This window comes from Chanodichthys erythropterus, chromosome 7 (assembly GCF_024489055.1).
Source record: "Chanodichthys erythropterus isolate Z2021 chromosome 7, ASM2448905v1, whole genome shotgun sequence".
NCBI lineage: Eukaryota > Metazoa > Chordata > Actinopteri > Cypriniformes > Xenocyprididae > Chanodichthys > Chanodichthys erythropterus.
The window spans coordinates 32350309-32368997 of NC_090227.1; the positions used below are offsets into that span (position 1 = coordinate 32350309).

Consider the following 18689-nt stretch of genomic DNA (forward strand, 5'->3'; position numbering starts at 1 on the left):
TGAACAACTCTATAAAACATGACTATATAATGTCAAAATTGCAAAGTTAACTTCAGCATGCCAAGTAAAAGACCAGTGCTTGTTTCTATCTGACATTTTAAGCATTTCAGTTGTTTTAACTGAGATAACTAAAATTTGCTAGTAAGTATGGGTTTGTGTACAACCCGCTCTTATGCACTTAAAATGGTACCCTTTAATACAAGATATTACAGCTTTCAACCTGTAATTATAAGATTAAAAACAAAAGAACAGCGTTTTGCTGTCAAGCAGGCAATTCTGCGGTTTCCTTAATCCTGTTAACATACACCATCACCCACACAGTTTCTACTGAACAATGGCAAAAAATACAGTGACTCAGTCTAAAAGAGATCCTAAAATTAGTTTATTTGCTCTTTGGTACAAATTCAAAACTCATTGGTTTGTATGAGAAAAACATTAACATATAAATCACTGACTTAAGTGGAAAAAAGCCCCCAAACATTCAGGAAATGTCAAGGCAAACTGACAAGATAATGTGACTGTTGTTTTTGAAGATTGCAGCATGCAGGCGGCAGGACTATTTTGTCTTAAGATAATTCAATCACTTGTTAGATCTGAAACCACATGTGTTTATGAAGTTGAGTAGAATGGGTTTCTTGATCTAGTTAAAGAAAATACAAGTGTCTTGTTACATGATGGCCTTGGTGGTAAAACGACTTGCCATGCAAAAGTCCATCCCTCTTCTCTTTTTATGCCACTTGACTTATGGTTTGCATTTTCAGCCAAATGTGAGGATCCCACAGTATTCGTAATTCAAAGTTCAACATGGGGGGAGCTGCCCTGACACAATCTAAAAGGACTGTTTTCAAGAATTGACTAGTGTAATTGTTAGTTCTGGAAATACTACCACAGCAGCAAGAGATAAAAGTCAGTAATTGCCATTTTCGCACAGGAAATTACGGCCGCGACAGAGTCCTGGCAGCCCTCTGGTTCCTCCTGAACTGACAGTGGAGGTAAACAAGTCACGACGTTGGCAGTGAAGACATTAAAGAGCCCTCGGACTTTGTATTGGCAACACCCTACATGGGGTGCTGTGTGGGATCAGAGCCAATGAAGGGGAATTTGGTTATTATCTCAGTGCGAAGCCAGCACTCAGAAGGATCCAATGAAGCAAGGCTTCATTAACACCCTCTGAATACCAAGGCCTGCTGCATAATGCAATTGTTAAAACCCATTTGTTTTGCATTACAAAATGAAGCCTTCTTTAAAATCCCATTTGTTATGAGTCACGCTGAATGACAGCGGCGTAACACGTTGTTACCCTTCAGGAACTTGGCATTAAAGACCCTGCATTAATTCAATGAAGCAATGAGACCGCAAACTAATAGTACTGCTAAGTCTCTGCTGTTTGCAGGTTTTAAAGAAAGAATGAGGCAATTACTTGAAGCAAAAGGGCTCAAATGTCTTTTTACTGGAACTGACTGAAAAAATGCAGAATGGTTTTCTTATTAGAATTCAAATATTCCTTACTTGTGTTTGTATTAGTGTCAGAATGGATTCTTTCTCTGAGTGCTGTTTCAACCCACTTTAGATGTGAAGGGAAAGAGTGTGCGCAGTGTACTGTGACTATAGTTGACAACACATCTTGCATTGCAAAAGCACCATGCTTTTAGCTATGCTAAAAAGGCTTAAAGTTTCAAATGAATTTGAATATTGATCAATTTGTTTTGAAATAAAGAGAAAAACAAATAAATTATGCATATGTGATAACTTTTATCTCTATATTTTGCAATCTGTGCAGTCATCTGTTTATACTGTACATTTTAAAAAAGAAACATGTTAAAAAGTAAAGCTTATATACAAAGTCTATAAAAGCTTGTTTTAATATAAAACAAGTGCATGTTCTTTATATGAAGTATCTTGTTCATATACATATAAACATTTCTTTTATATTTTGCTGTTGCCATTTACACAGATTGCATTAAAATATTTTATTCTGAATTTATTTTCGTAAAAACTGTGAACAAAAATATTTCAGATTGTGGGAAATATAGGCTTAATAAATATCAGCAGGATTCAAAAAATAAACACAAAATGAGGGTTAATTTTAAAGATGAATGAAACCCGACAATTAAATTGTTTTTCAGCTTATTGATAGGTTGTTTTTTTGTTCTTTTATATATTTAATGTGAGCTTTAAGTGCATATGAATTCTAATAGGGAGAAAAAACATGAGATGACTAAAAATGAATTCACATCAATACCAATAACTGTAACAGCATAACAAATGTTGAAGGGACAGTTCTGTCATTGTTCTGTCATCTGTCAAGATATTCTTACTTCTGTGGAACACACGAGAAGATATTTTGAGAAATATCTCAATGTGTTTTTTTTTTTACACATATAGCATAAGTTAATGGTAACCAAAACTGTATGGTTACCAACATCCTTCCAAAATATCTTTTGTGATGATGATTTTTGGGTAAAATATCCAACCTGAACTCACAGCAATTCGCATGTATTTTACGAGGTGGCTAATTCATACAAATTCGTATGACCTCAATTGTATGAATTTGTAAGTTTTTTGCTAAATCGTACGCATTTTACGAGTTGCCAAATTAGTATGACCTATGAATGACCTACCCCTAACCCTGTGCCTAAATCTGCCCGTCACTGGGGTTTAGACAAATGGTATGAATTTGTACGAGTGACGTCGTATGAATTAGCCACCTCGTAAAATAAGTACAAATTGGTCGTGAGATAGCGTTGAAATATCCCTTTAAGCTATGTGTTTCGTTGTTGGAGTCATTAAGCACATGTATGTATTAAAAACACAATTAATCCTCAGCTTCAAACATCAGTATCCAGAGGAGGTGACCTGTCCACACAGGGCGACAGCGAGTCCTGACTGTGAGTAGAGCTTATTCCAGTGTCTGAGTCTGTGTCTGTTGCATCTGTAGGGGAGCATGTCTGCCTGACCTTGCCTGTTGTCTGCTGAGAGACAGTGGCCCTGATTTGGCTCTTCAGAGATACAGGGCTTGGCTGGTCCGGACAAGCCTCTAACTCAAGCGCAGCGAGTTGGGCAACTAGATGCTGGTATTCCTGGTTCTGGGACTGCAGGGCTGTTTTGTTCCGCTGTAGTTCCTTCTCCATTTCCTGCATTTGGACATGGAGGGAAAGCCCAGCTCTCATGCTTGTCTCAAGTTCGTTGCGTAAACTTTCCAGCTCTACGAGATCTGAGGAGGACAACGAGAGGTTGGGTTCCAGCTCTAGTTCTGGACTAGCAGCTGCTGCTCCTTTTAAATCTTCTAATTCTGAAGTCCAGTTCCTCAGCTCTAAGTCAATATCTTGAGAGAGCTGGTCAACGAGCTCTTGGTGCTTGCAAATATGTAGGTCTAGTTGCTCGATTCCATCACTGGTGTACAGGTACTCCTGAAGCTGGCTGTCAAATTGGGACATGGACAGCGATTGGCTGTCATCACTCTCTGTGATGCTGGAGCGAGGTGTGGGGCTGTTCCTCTGTTGTTCCTCTGCACGCTCAATCTCCACGTCTAGTTCACGCATCTGGTGAATCTGCTGCCGGATGGTCTGATCCTGGGAGATGATCAACCATACAAGCTTACTGATCTCCTCTGAGCCCTCGGATGTCTCTCCTTTCTGGATCTTCTCCAATTTACGGAAGGCCTTCTTCACCATACGCTTCTGCTTCTCCACAGATACAGTTTTGGCGTACTGTGCAGGTCCTTGGTCCCATCTCTTGGGCCTCGCTCCCCGAGACTTCGTGGCCCTCTTGGCTCCCTTGGATGATGGCACAAAATCACTGGTCTTCATGAGGACAAACTGTATGAAAGGTCTCTCATCGCCCCAAGCATTCCATAGGCGAAGGATTCGAGTGAGAGGTGGCAGTGCTCTCTCAAAACCCTTCCACCGTTCCAGGATGCAGAAATCTTTAGGTTCCCCATGTAAGAGCCTCTTACTTTCTGGTATAGTATTGTGGTCCTCCAATAAGGCCTTAACTACATCTGCACAGGTTGTGTGCTTGGTCACACCACAGACTACTTTTTCTTCATGACACACAAGCACCTGGATTTCCTTCCCTGGTGTCTCCTCTACAACTTTAGACCTGGTGAAGAGACATAACAAGTGTGTAAACAACCACAATTACAAGCATAACTAACCTTTAAAATGACTACTACTTTTTCTCTTACTTTTAAATTCTCATTATATTTCTCACTGTAAAGCACTTTGGATAAACTACAGTTGTGTAAAATTGTGCTCTATAAATAAAGTTTGACTTGACTATCATACATCAGTAGGTAACCAACATTAAAGCAATACCATAATGTAGCGTTAGCATAAGAAATTATGTGTGTTATAGTGATTCCATAATGGGATTTTAGACGCTCATGCCTAAAAAAAACACCCGTATTAAATCACTGTAATGGACAGACACGAGTGGCTTGTTTCTTCATTATTACAATCTGGAATGGGGTGAAATACATAAAGCTCACATTTGTCTCTGTTTCAACAGCCATAACTGTACTTGACACTACTGATGACAGATTCACATCCATAGCTCAGATGCTAAATGACTCACTAAATGGCTGACATTATTCAGATGAGCAAAAGGCTTCATGACAAATGTATGCATACTCTCAATTATCTGAAATGTTTTTTTCATAATTTTTCATTCTATTCAGGTCATAACATCAGGTATGACTAATTATCTCTCTTAGATCAGAATATGTTAGAGGCTAATTAAAAGCTATTAAAAGCAAATTTTAAATACAGAGGTAATGTTTATTTATTAGCTAGCTAGCTAGCCAGCTACACTGTTAAATGTCACTGTTTAGCAGCACATTACTGTAAAAACCTACAGTACAATACTGCATTTTTATATTACAGTACAATACTGTAATTTGTACTGCATTCTGGGTAATTTTGTTTGAGCGGGAACATTTTACAGTATATTTTAGTGTTGCTGTAACCTAGCTGTAAATTGGCTGTAATATGCCAGGCAATAATACAGGATTGCTGTAAACAGCGCCCCCTGACTGACGTCAGAACACAACTGCAGCAGCTCACTCACGGATATCTGGATGTCTCACTCGGTGGATATCTGGAAGTTTGGTAAGTTAATTTTACATTTTATAATTCGATTTTAGGATTTTACGCTATAGCGTACATAACTTGTGAAATGACAGTGGAAGTTCAGCCAGCGAACGTTGCAAAAACACTGTTACAGACTTAACTTAGGTGTCTGTTTCCTGCTTGTCCCGACATTTTCAATTCTAACTCGGTGAATTACATCTCGTTTATTTCGACCAAACCAGACCTTGTGATTGTTGAAACGCTGAAAAGACAAATCAAGATGGTTTTCGTGAGTTTTATTTTGTTTCTGTCGAGTTTGAGAATTACAGTACTATTTTTGTGTACTGTAAATTGAATTACAGTACAATTACTGTAAAACAAAATACAGTAACTTGCTGGCAACCGTGCTGCCAGTACTGTATTGTAAAAATACAAGAAAATCGTTTACAGTGTAGCAACATATATTACTAACATTTTTATTTGTAAAGGGTGACAAAAATGCAAGTGGTGTAATTTTTCTTAATGAATGACCTCAGAAGAATGTAATATATATGCAAGAATGCAGGTGGTCAGTTAATATTTAGAAGACTGTGCTGCTACTCCACACAAAAGTAAATAGTTGAGCTAGCAGACCACCTAATACACTGCTTGTATTCAGAAAGACAAACTGATGCAATGCTTATATTGTGTTGGGTTGAATGCCTTTATCTTAGACCGAAACGGTATACAAAACTAAATGCAAGATTGCCATTTGTTTAACATTGTATGACATAAATTAAACTTACTGTATACAATGCTATTTTAAAAGTTAATCCCACATTCACACCTGTGCTAGCAATATGACATCATCCCCATGACATCAGAATAGAAGTGTGAAACCCTAGCATTTACATAACAAGCAAGTAAAAGTATACAGTGGCTTGTTCACACATGTCAGACATTACACTGAAATAGACAATATGCTACAATACAATGCAAGCATTTACACTCAGCTGGTTAACAATGCTCTTTCTTGGCTAGCTATACAGTTTTGATCCATTTAAAGACCTTGTTGAATGAATCAGAGCAACATGAAATGACAGAATAGACTACACTGGGAATTCAATATTGTTTCATGAAATGGTCTATTTTATTTAGTCTTTTCCAAAATTGTCATGAGTACAGGAAACAAATGAGGGGGAATGGAAGCACCTGTGTTTGTCTTGTGGGAAAATCAGTGGTGACCAGCAGCATCCTGTTACATACATCCTGCCAGCAAGTTTGTATTTTGAGATAATGGAAAATTATAAATGTCCATTTCATGGACAATGCAAAGAATGAGTTAAAGGTGTACAACAAATGTACAAACTGTCTGTATACAGAAACATAACTATGGATCAGTGAACATCAGTGGCATGATAGTTAAGTTAGTCCACAGTGCATAAAATAAAAGCTTGTTTTGAAATGTAGATTAGATGTTTTAAATTGTCAGAAGATGAAAAGAACAGAACACTCTGCTTCTCAACCCATGGAGCAAAAACAAACACGTGTTAACACCAGACATGATCACTGGACTACAGAGAACATGCTGTATCGTTCTACAGACTCAACACAATGTCTGAACAAGGAACATAATCTCCTTGAGAGTCAGTCTATCAAGGTTTATTAGGCTGTACAAAATTATGCTTGGGAAATTAAACCTCAATTTAATAAAGATGTGTGGGTCATTCAATGATAGATCTCATTAACACAATTCATTATCTTTATATTAATACACTTAGTCAAAGTTGTAGATATTGATAAAATAATAAATCCTCACTAAATCGGCGGTTGTAACATTTATGACCATGTAAGTTAAGAGCAGCTGTGAGATCATATTATATTTGGTACTGTCTGTGTCAAATGATTCATTAACAGGTATCTGAGAGAGCAGAGAGATTTTAGTGAGCACATGTGAACTGGAGAGAGGCAAAAGTGAATTTTATAGTATAATGTTAAGGAAACATGCTATCCATCCAGAGTAAAGTAGAAGCAAGGATAAATTCTTACTCAGCCCTGTCTTAAAAGCATGAGATTTTTTATGAAAAACAAACAAAACACTGTGGTTTGCTGCTTTTCAGAAAACTCTTTACCTGATAAGCATAATTGAAAAGCCTCAACATTTTCATTGCATTTTATGTAGAGGAGTTTGTCTCAATAGCCATTGAAGCTGCTTTAGAAGGTTCTTATTTAGGCCTTAACAGAGTGACATTATGTTTGGTGCACTAAAATAAACACACAGTTATGGCAGCTGAGTTAAGAGTAATAACCACCTCCAGTTTTAAACTGTTGCTGTTAAGAGTATATGTTCACAAAACAAAGCATGTCTATTAATTAAAACATGTATAAATCAACTGTTGGAATGACATTCTGTATCCACATTAAATGAAGCAGACGCAGAGTTAGATTACCTTTGATTAGATTTCTGTCTGAACATTTGCGATAATTATAGTTGGCTTATGTATTAAAGGTGATTTTTTTACAGCATCATAAAAGCATAATGCTCCCATCAGAGAGTCTCGAGCTTAAACTGTAAATAGACTGGTAGGACAACTAAAATGTCTTGCTGTGCAATAAATTTCCTTTAAAGAACATACATAAATAAAAAATCTGGCAAAACATAACTACTGTAAACTACTGTGGCATAGCCATCTAAGAGAGTCCTCTCTTTAATCAGCACTACAACAAACACTATTGAATAATTAACCATTTAGACTACATGGAAACACTGAGACATCAAAAGTAAATTAGAGCACTTAAAATGAATTTAAAAATGACAGAAACTTTTAAAGTGTGCAAAACAAAAAAAGTTTCTGTCAGTAGCCTAATTTATGGGCGTAACTGAAGTTCATCTCGCGCAACCTTTGACGCCACTAGAACCTACCCCTCAACTATACTTAAGATATTTTAAACAACAACTAACGATTTTTGTCACAATGTTTATTATTTGTACGTCACTTATAACATTATAATTAATGACAATATAGGCTACTTAAATTTAAATACTGAACTAGTTACTAGTTTAATGGCTGCTATGGTTACCTGCTTATGTTTACACCGTGTACACATTAGTCTTTGACATTACCCAGATAGCAAACGGACGTCGATTCAACGTTTATTTTTGGTTGTAAAGATCAGTATCAGTCGCCGATCAAATTTCAATGTTGATTCAACGTTCACTATTTGATCGGTACATCAGAACGTTATTACGTCGAAAATATGACATCGATTCAATGTCGAAATGAGGTTGTTTCATCAACAGATACCTACGCCGACGCATATGATCGAAATCATAACGTCTAATATATGTTGAAACTTGGTTAGAGGAATCGGACATTGCGTGCACTATTAGGACGTGCATGTCTTTTGACTTATTTACTGATATAATTTTAATTCGTTATAAAAACCCTATTTAAGTAAATTAAACAAGTTTATAGCAGTGGTTATTTATAATAAATCCACATAAATGAGCAGCAAAATCTATAGCAGGCTCTTACTCTGACACTGATAAAATGAGCAGTCCTCAAGTTTCCGTGATTTCTTGTCCGATGCATCCATTTTAAAATTAAATGAAAGCATAGCCTACCGAAGATTGCTCAAACGGTATCGGCAGGTCATAAACACACGAGAAGGAGCGTTAATGAAAACCATGAATGCAACATATATGTGAAACACTGTTAATATGAAGACTTAAGATGCAAAAGCCTCTAAGTACCGTCTGAAATTTTTATCAAGCTCGTAGGTTCAGTAATTTCACTTGAATGGCAATTAATAGGTCCTTTTCATTGCCATTAAAGTGAAATAACTGAACATAAACATATAAGCTTGATAAAAATGCTCATTTTAGAAGAATTTCAGATGGCACTTAGAGGCTTTTGCATCTGAAGTCTTCATATACAGCTCTGGAAAAAATTAAGAGACCACTCCAAGTTCAGAAATCAATATTAAGTGGTCTCTTAATTTTTTCCATATATATATGTATATATATATGTATACTGTTTATATTTTAAAAATGTAAAAATGCATAGAACATAAAGCTTAAAAATTGATCTTCATGTTACATGCATAAATAGGCCTGTGTACATATGTAAAAATATATTTTAAAAATATAGCCTATTCATGAATCATGTTATGTATAGTTTTTAACAAGAGACAATATTGTGAAACAACGAATGTGAAATGACTATGAGTGTACACAAAGCAACACACACACACACACACACACACACACACACACACACACACACTGATGCCTGGATGCTATATGCAATCAATCACACAAACACATATTTATCAAAACCAGCAAGTACATATACTTCAATTCACCCACTCGACCAACAAAAAGAATCAAAATGTCTTTTGAGACTCCATCTATCTTACATTTTTTCATTCTGATTGCCATTGCTCATTGTTTCAGTATGTGTTAAGTTCAAAATCTTCAACGCTAGTTCACATACTGTGTTTGAACTCTAGCTCATAATGCTGTATGGTTAAAATATGTTTTTTTGTTGTTGTTGTTGTTGTTGCTTCCGTCCTGGTGCCCATTGTAGTGGACATGAATAAATCTAATATATTGTACATTTATTTTATTTATTTTTTTACAGTTAAAGAGAATCTGAAAAGCACAAACTGGCTTTATATATATATATATATATATATATATATATATATATATATATATATATATATATATATATATATATATATATATATATATATAACAAAAGTAAAGTGTTGGTATAAAAATACTCCAAGCACGTTTTCCAAAAATATAAAGAAGTTCTTTTAAAGTTTCACTTTCTCATTTTGCACAATGGGTCGATAGAACTACAAAATGCATTTTAATTTCATGATTTAATAATTGTATGTAATGTTATAATTCTATATGTTTATGTTTGTAAATGCTGCATGACTGTGACGTGTTTTAATGCGCGTGCGCGTTGAACGTTCGAATCGCTTTCAAATGCTGTAGCGGATCTGAGTTGCCATGGAAACGGGGAAACGTCAAGCAGCAAGCCTCCGTCTCGCTGTTGTTTTCACTGATTTTAGGTAAGTTTAGTCCACAAAATCACACACATAATATATAAAACTGTTCCTGACACTTTTCTTAAGTGTAACTGACACACTTCTGTTGAATATTTACTTAAAAGAAATGATTTAGTGTCTTTGAAAAAGTCCGTTAGCATCTCAACCGTTTTCAGAAGCGGTTGGCTAACTCTATATTTTGAGCCCTTGTTTAATGAAAGTTTGGGCTTTTAATCTCATCGTTATGTGTAGATGAGATGTTTTGATAGCTTTGTTAACGTTTTGCTGGCATATTATCAATGAATGATGGTAAACTTACTTATTTATTTAACCTAAAAGTATGCGCTGGCTGTACCGTTAATCGGTGACGTCACTTACATGAGCGCGAATATTAGCTGAAACTATTTCAAACACGGTTTGATCTCTAATGGTAAACAAATATTGATAAAAATTGTTCTGTAATTTCAGGGACGACAGAAAACCCCCTCCAACAAAGGGTAAATTCCAAAGTTTGCAGCATTTCTGGAGGAAACACAGGTGAACTGAGAAAGCTCATTAAATATTTTAAAATGCATTTATTTCACAATATATTTTACCTATATCACCATGCATCTGCAGTTTTCTTTTGTAAAATTATTTTTAATGCATTAGTTAAGAAGGCTTTGACATCCAAACGTAAGTGACACTGTATGTACAATAGTGAATTCTAATACTAAAAATATAAATTCTGTTAACTTAAGAAATTATTTTTTTAATATTATGTATTTTATTCTTTCCACCTCTGCTCTAGCTTGGTTCCTTGTAATAAACCTGTAATAAATGTGGTTGGCTCTGTGACAAATTGAATGTTATGTTCCTAGATCCTTCCATGAGGATGGCCTCCTGCACCCCAGCAGAGCTGAGCGACCTCCTGTCAAAGGCCATGAACCAGATGACTATTGTAAGCAAAACCTCAATCATTCACTACACTACTGTTGAAAAGTTGTGGGTCTGTAAGATTTTTACATGTCTTTGAAAGAAGTCTCACATTTTAAAATCATTAACCCCAGGTTGTTTCAGTGAGGTTGTTCTTGAAAGGCCTGTAGGCTAAATAATCAGCTAAAAGAGGTAACATACGTGACAAGTATAATGTTATAATGCTTGTAGTTATAATCATTTATTTAACTATTATGATAACAGGATATCATGGTCATTAATCTATTTTATTGTATTTCTCTGTCTATTTGTAGTTATGTTTGCCAGTGACAGACGCCATACTGTTCCACTCAAAGGTATTTATTTATTTGTATACGTGCATGCATTTTTTAATGATATATTCTTAAATATTTTTACTTATAAATGCTGATTGTGGTCCAGGGGGTCGACAACTTTAGGCAAGTAAGTTATTTTCAACAGAAATCTGGGCAGCTTACTCATTGCTCATACTCTTAGCCTCTAATGTGTTTGAATTTATATCATCAATGCAATATCAGGGGGTAAAGATATCATTAGAGTTCTTACAGTTATGGCTGTACTATGCTCTTGTTACCAGATGAGATGTAATCTCTAGCGTTTGGAGCTGTGATTCTTCAGGACAAGATGCCATTCACACTTGATACATGAAGATGGTGAGTTTCACAATAGCTGCACAGTCACAAATCAAGAGACTGACTCAAGCTTTCATCCTTATGAGCTCACCCATATGTAGGGATGGGTACCGAAACATGGTATTAAACAGGCCCCGGGGCTAAATTCTGAAAGACCAGAGTATCGATAAGCTTGAACAATATTGGTTCTGCCGTCGGTACTGGAGAAATTACACGCACTATTCATTATTGCTATATAGATGTTAGGGCTGGGGAAAAAAAATCGATTCACCTATCGCAATTTGTTTATGATTTAAAAAAAAAAAAAATTTATTCCAGAATCAATATTAATTCATATGAAATTTCTCTATTTTAGTCCTTGCCTATAGACGAGGTGGACAGAAGTTACCCACTCTTGTGTCATTATCAATGCTTGTCACGTGACGTAAACCAGTCCTGCTGTTAACGAGCAGAATTACTGAAGGAAAGAAACAACAACAGAAAAAGTGAAAAACTTCCAGGCACAGCCTTAGATGAAATCAACCAAAGATAAAAAAGACCTTAAAGGGTTAGTTCACCCAAAAATGAGAATTATCCCATGATTTACTCACCCTCAAGCCATCCTAGATGTATATGACTTTCTTCTTTTAAACAAACACAATCGGAGATATATTTAAAAATGTCCTGCACTACAAAAAAATTTTCTTACTTAGTATTTTTGTATTGTTTATATTCCAAATATCTAGAAATTGTTAAATCAAGATGCCTTTTCTAGATAATTAAAATTACATAAAATATTTCTTGTTTTCTGGGGGGGGTAAGAAAAATCTTGTTTCTGTTTGAAATCCCAAGATGAAATTCAAAAATCTAAAATCTGTTACAGTTGCCGATGGATATTGCCGCGCATATTGTGGGCAGCCTATAACACATCTCGATTGAGACAGACTGCTTCAAAGCTCATATGTGCTGTGATGCACGGAATATCTGTGATCACATAAACAGTAACATCTTCTCAGCATGTTTAATAATAGAACCTGTTATAATCTGTGATTTTGTCTACACTGGATGAGGAGTGACGCAACACAACAAATTCCTGACAGTAAGCGGGCTCCGCGTTCTATTTTCAACAGTCGGTCAGCTTTTAGCTGTTGAGGCGCGACACAAAAAAAGTCATGTCTGGTGTAGACACGGTGTTAGTTGTTGTTTAGAGTTGTTTAATCCTCCTCTGCTGAGATCTTGAGAGATTTAATGTCTTTTATCTTCAGTTGATTTCATCTATAAAGCAATGTTAATTATGTTCTTAATTTGTATATAATAAAAAGAACCGATAAGAATACCGTTGAAGTACCCGATCAATAATTAACAGTAGCAATACTGTTAGAACTATAACGATACCTATCCCTACCCATATGACATAACTGACATAACTTCTATGAGTCACATGAAATAACTTCTTAAGGCTGTCCTAACCTAATGTAGCTCTACCCAACCACTGCATGGAGGCTGAAAGATGGCTTCCTGAAGATGAAAGGACAATATGGACTTGAGGAGGGGAAATACTTTATATGATATGTGAGGATAAGGAGGGGTGTTTTATTCCAACTCTAGTCTTCATACAACGTGTTTGTCAGGATGGTTGTTATTTTGTAAGATTAGGGAGAGACTGTACCTCTCATTTGTGTGTCTTGTGTACTATAATTTTAGAACAGGAGCTTGTACTCCTTTGATTTGATTGAAAAGTTTCAGATGGAGCTGTTTTTTACTTTCTGTTCCCATTATGTTCATTTACATGCAAACAGCTCATGGTGAAATTTTTCTAGCATTTATATATACTACTACTATTACTACTATTAATATTGTTCATATTATTAAACAAAATTAACAAGATCTTTTAAAAACATAATATAATGACTTTATTATAAAAGGACCCACTATGAAAATACAGTTTTACAGTGTTATTCGTGTCTTTCCTTTTACTTTATAGCACATCACTGACAGGCTTTCCTGTGTAACACTGATTCAAGTTTTCCACCATTGTATTTATCCAAATGAGGTTTGTAAATGCATGGATGTTTCATATTTTGCATTAATTATTTCTCTTATATGAAAATTACAATGTAAAAGAAGACGTGACAAGGTCATTGGTCTTCTCACAAAATGCCACGTTAGAGGAATATTCAGAGGGGCGAATTGAAATAATTTCTTTTGGGCATTATCATGCCCACTAAAACTAAACCTGGAATGATAATTTGTGTTACCAGATGAGATACTTTGTAATGGGTATGTATGATGTATGATTTTGATCTGTACTATTTCTGTTTCAGGTTCTCAGGGATCCCCAGTTGAAGGCATCAGGACATCAGATGTTGGCCTGGACAGATGTACCAACAGTACACCACAAAGACCTCTGCTTTTAAATGGATGGCTGATTACTACCATGTTCTGTGCGGGTATTATTATAGCAAAACTGAGCACCTGTGACAGTGGGATTTCTAATTTTAAAGAATAGTCATACATCAGTAAATTATTTATTTATTTTTTTATTTAAAAATTTGAAAGGATTTTTAAAAGTTGCAAACTTTTTTCTCCAGTTACAAAAACAGCTACACCTTTTCAAATTCTTCATTGGGGGTGCACAAATCCTATTTCACAAATTAAGAAATTCATATGCTCACATTTAAGCCGTGCTCTTCAGACACTGTAACAGTCCTGATATGATGTCACACTTTGCAGTATCTTTTTTATTAACATGAATTCAAATTTTAACAAATATATTCAAAATGTAAAGATATACAATCTGACAATCTTATCTTGTCATTATTAATCAATCAGTAATCAACACTGCACCACCCCGAAATTACATGCACTGTAGAAGTATGGTTTTGGCAAGAAATGAACAGTAGCTAAATATTTATTATAAATGCTACTATTTGACATTCAGTATTTTAGTCTATATTAAAGGGATACAAGTCTCTTTTATGTATGATTTTTTTTTTATTACAAACTGTTTTTGTTTGTTTGTTTGTTTGTTTTTAGCTAGCACTTAATATTTCTTTAATGTTACCACATGAGAATAGCCAAACAGTGTAGGTGATTCACAAAATCATACACAAAGAAATGTGCATGATTGGCCAAAGTTTTACTGATCTACAAACAAATTGAGCTTATGAATTTCTTAATTTGTGATTTGTAGAATAGGTTTAGTGCACCTGCAATGAAAAAGATTAAAGGCAGCGGCTATTTGCACTAAGTGACAATAGCACATTTTCTTACACTAGGTGAAAATAGTGATAGATTCTATTTACACCATGTAAAGTATCAATTCTTTGCAATAAGAGTAAATAGATGCTATCTATAGGCCTACTTAATATTGGCAGATACTATTTGCACCTCAGTATTTTTGTACATTAACAGGATGCAATAATATAGAGTGTAAATGATTGTATTTATTAAAATGATTAAATGGATGCTGCCTTATTGGTAGAATAAAACCCTCCCTACACCTTCTCCTAACCCTACCCAATAAACATTTTTAATATTATTAAACACTCGTTCAGTTTAGTTCCGCTTTTAGAACATTATTTTCATTTTTATTGAAAATAAATGTGAGCTTAGCAAAAGGCAGATTTGAACCTGCATCAAAAGCCAGAACTCCCTACTCTCTACTGCTGTGTCACTGAAGACGTTGCCTTCTGTGCTTCTTTTTTAAAACTTGAGTGGCCCAAAAGCTAGTGTAAATAGCGTTTGCCAACAAGGGACGCTATTTGCACTTTATGTAAATAGACACTCTGAAATTTAAAAGGTGTAACTGTTGTGTTGTGTTTTTGAGAGAGAAAGGAACTAAGTTTTCAACTACTAAAACATTTTGATGACTTCACTGAAATATTGTCTACACCTTCCACTGTCAGTTGCTCAGTTTCACTACAATAATGCCAGATACAATACAGCATGTGCATAATTGAGTCGCTATTCTAACAGCTGGGGGCTATAGACTTATAATAAATGAGCAATATTATAATAAATATGCACATTGCTTTCTGTATTCACAGTTTTATTTTTACGCTGCTAGAGAACCACCTGCACTGCAAATTTTCAGGAGTGACATTCGCACTTATCCAATTACAGGAGTGAATCCGTTAAATCATTGGGGCACTTCATGAATTGACACTGGTTTACATTTAGATAAAGATGAAATATTTTAATTTTGATATAAATGTCAATAATAATTATGAAATAAATTTAAATATTCATAAACCTTGAAATTAAAAAAGTAATTAAAAATATATATTTTATTGTCCATTGTATTGAAATTGTGGGTTACATCTTTGTCACCCTTTTCATCCCTGATGAGTTTACATCCCTGTTACAAGAGCAAGGAACTTACATTTTAATTGCAAAGGAAAACCAATTCATCGTCTATATTCTTCTGTCCTCCATTTTTAAGGGTAAGATTTCTTTATAAATCATCTAGTGACCCATATGTCTTTATTTTTGTTGAACACAAAAGGAGAGAGTCATATAGTCTCAGTCACAGCAAGAAAAGAAACTGATGGAGTAGTCTGACTCAGGCTGTCAGTCTCTTGATGTTCTGCCTTACATCTCCTTTTGTGCTCCAATAAAAATAACACATTTGGTACAAAAGAACATGACCAGTTTTATACTTGAGTAAATATTGCTTTTAATTTGTAGCTTGAGACTATTTATAATAGCTAATAATTAACTTGTATACCTCTTTGTGTGTATTTGAGAGTAAATGCCTTTTCTATGTTAGTCTTGTATAGAAGGTTTGTATGCTCTAACGATGTAGGCTATTTGTACCTGTATTTTGTAAATATTAAAGCAATGTTAACTGAATGTGATGTGTGATTATTTTGTAAACAGGCTTATCTTTTAGTATTAAGTGTTTGAGATTTTTAAAATAAGTAGAAAATGTGTTAATTGTATAGAGTTATTTCACCCAAATGAAATCAACATCAACGTTGGGTAAGCAAACCAGTTAGATCGATTTCATGTTGAATTCGTGTTGATCTACAACGTCGTTTCACTCAGCTGAAATCAACATCGTTTCGACGTTAGGTAAGCAAACCAATTAGATCGATTTTATGTTGAATATGTGTTGATTCTACAACGTCGTTTCAACCATCCGAAAATCAACATCGTTTCAACGTTCGGTAACCAAACCAATTGCGTCGATTTTCCGTTAGATTTGAATGGAGTGTCTGACGTTGATTCAACATTACCCCGATGAGCAAACTGATGCCGGATCAACGTCGGAGATCAACGTCGTTTCGATGTCACGAGAAACGTCGTTTCTACGTTGATTCTATGTCAGTTTGCTATCTGGGTATCTAACTTTTGTTTAATGAAATATTGTTTAAAATGCGTATACTTGTTATTAAAAATAACACGTAGAGTGGGTTACTTTTAAAACCTCCCATCCCTTTTCTTGGACCTCTTTTGGTGGGTTAATTATGTCATGAATCCTTCAGTTGTTCAAACAAGCGCACCAAAATATGCTTTTCTCTAAACTAGCAAGTTAAAACAAAAATAATGCTACATGTCATAATTATATAGACTAACTATAGACAAAACAAAATAAAAAAGTTAAATACCCTTGCAAACACACCACATTACATCAAGCCTTTCCAGTTCATTTCATCAAACACTCACGCACCAGTACGCACATTCGTCGTTATGCAGGATTGAATATTTAGAAAAAATGACACTCATTTGACGTTACTTAACGCCAGCAACCTGCATCCTAGAGAGGCACCAGAGCAAGCAGAACAACAGCATTAGTGTAACTCGACTCTCTGCGACCATGCAGCGAAACACTTGAGTGAGAGCAAGTGCTGTTGTTACAGTGACGAGTTTACAGTCCATAACAATCACTACAATACGCGTTTCATTGCGAACGGTTCTGAGGGGAAAAAATACAAATATTTAATGCTTCTCAAGCTTTCTACCTTTTACGCTTATTTTGACCTAATGAACAGGCTAAATTTATATATTCTGTTAAAAGGTCTGTGGTGTAATCTCAAATTAAATGGATCATACCTGTTCTTCAAACGCGCCTTCAGAAAGTTTCTTCCAAAAGGAGCCATCGTGCGTCAATATGATCTCAGGTCAGTTCCAAGGCATCGTGTAACAAAACGGAGCGCATAAACCTAATCAAGAAAGTACCACTGAAGTGCTGGTCGTGGAAAAAGTTGAACAATTGCGAGCTTCAAAGTAAGAGGAGTTTCAAACAGGGCCGTCCTCCCACTTCACACGGAGGGAGGCGACAAAACTCGCCTTTCGGAGAACTGTGTGGAGCTGATGATAGCATCTCTAGATAGTGTCCTGTACCACTGTACTGGTGAACTGGAAGTGTTGTTTTGTTTCAACGTCTATACTTTTACGCTACACTAAAGTTTCTTTATTAGCATCGACGGTGCCCTCAAGAGCCTTGCATACATGGTGGAAACTTTCCACGTTCTTTATAGTGAAAAAGGCTATTTTCGATTATTAATATTTTCTTTAGCCTTACACTAAGAATAACGTTTCTTTTAAAGGGTTAGTTCACTCAAAAATGAAAAATTCTGTAATTTATTACTCATCCTCATGTCGTTCCACACCCATAAGACCTTCGTTAATCTTCGGAACACAAATTAAGATATTTTAGTTGAAATCCGATGGCTCCGTGAGGCCTGCATAGGGAGCAATGACATTTACTCTCTCAAAATCCATAAAGGTACTAAAAACATATTTAAATCAGTTCATGTGAGTACAGTGGTTCAATATTAATATTATAAAGTGATATTAGAAAGTATTAAAAAAATAAATAATAATGACTTATTTAGTGATGGCCGATTTCAAAACAATGCTTCAGGAAGCTTCGGAGCATAATGAATCAGCATATCGAATCATGATTCGGATCGCGCGTCAAACTTCTGAAATCACGTGACTTTGGCGCTCCGAACAGCAGATTTGATACACTGATTCATAACGCTCCGAAGCTTCATGAAGCATT

General features: G+C 35.4%; 1 protein-coding gene across 1 annotated transcript; it reads right to left on the minus strand.

The window, feature by feature from the left end:
* Positions 1-202: 202 nt before the first annotated feature.
* On the minus strand, positions 203-17873 carry rassf9 (Ras association domain family member 9). The gene is made up of 2 exons (XM_067389242.1): positions 17735-17873; positions 203-4101 (listed from the first exon to the last, which is right to left on the minus strand). The coding sequence occupies exons 1-2, from the start codon at positions 17779-17781 to the stop codon at positions 2829-2831; spliced, it is 1320 nt and encodes a 439-aa protein (XP_067245343.1). The 5' UTR covers positions 17782-17873; the 3' UTR covers positions 203-2828.
* Positions 17874-18689: the final 816 nt, after the last annotated feature.

What these genes read in the sequence shown, in the direction of transcription:
- rassf9 (XM_067389242.1), bottom strand. Translation starts at nt 17,781, where the DNA reads ATGGCTCCTTTTGGAAGAAACTTTCTGAAGGCGCGTTTGAAGAACAG. An exon ending in AAGGCGCGTTTGAAGAACAG is followed by an intron (nt 4,102 to 17,734) that starts GTATGATCCATT and finishes TCTCTTCACCAG; the next exon opens with GTCTAAAGTTGTAGAGGAGA.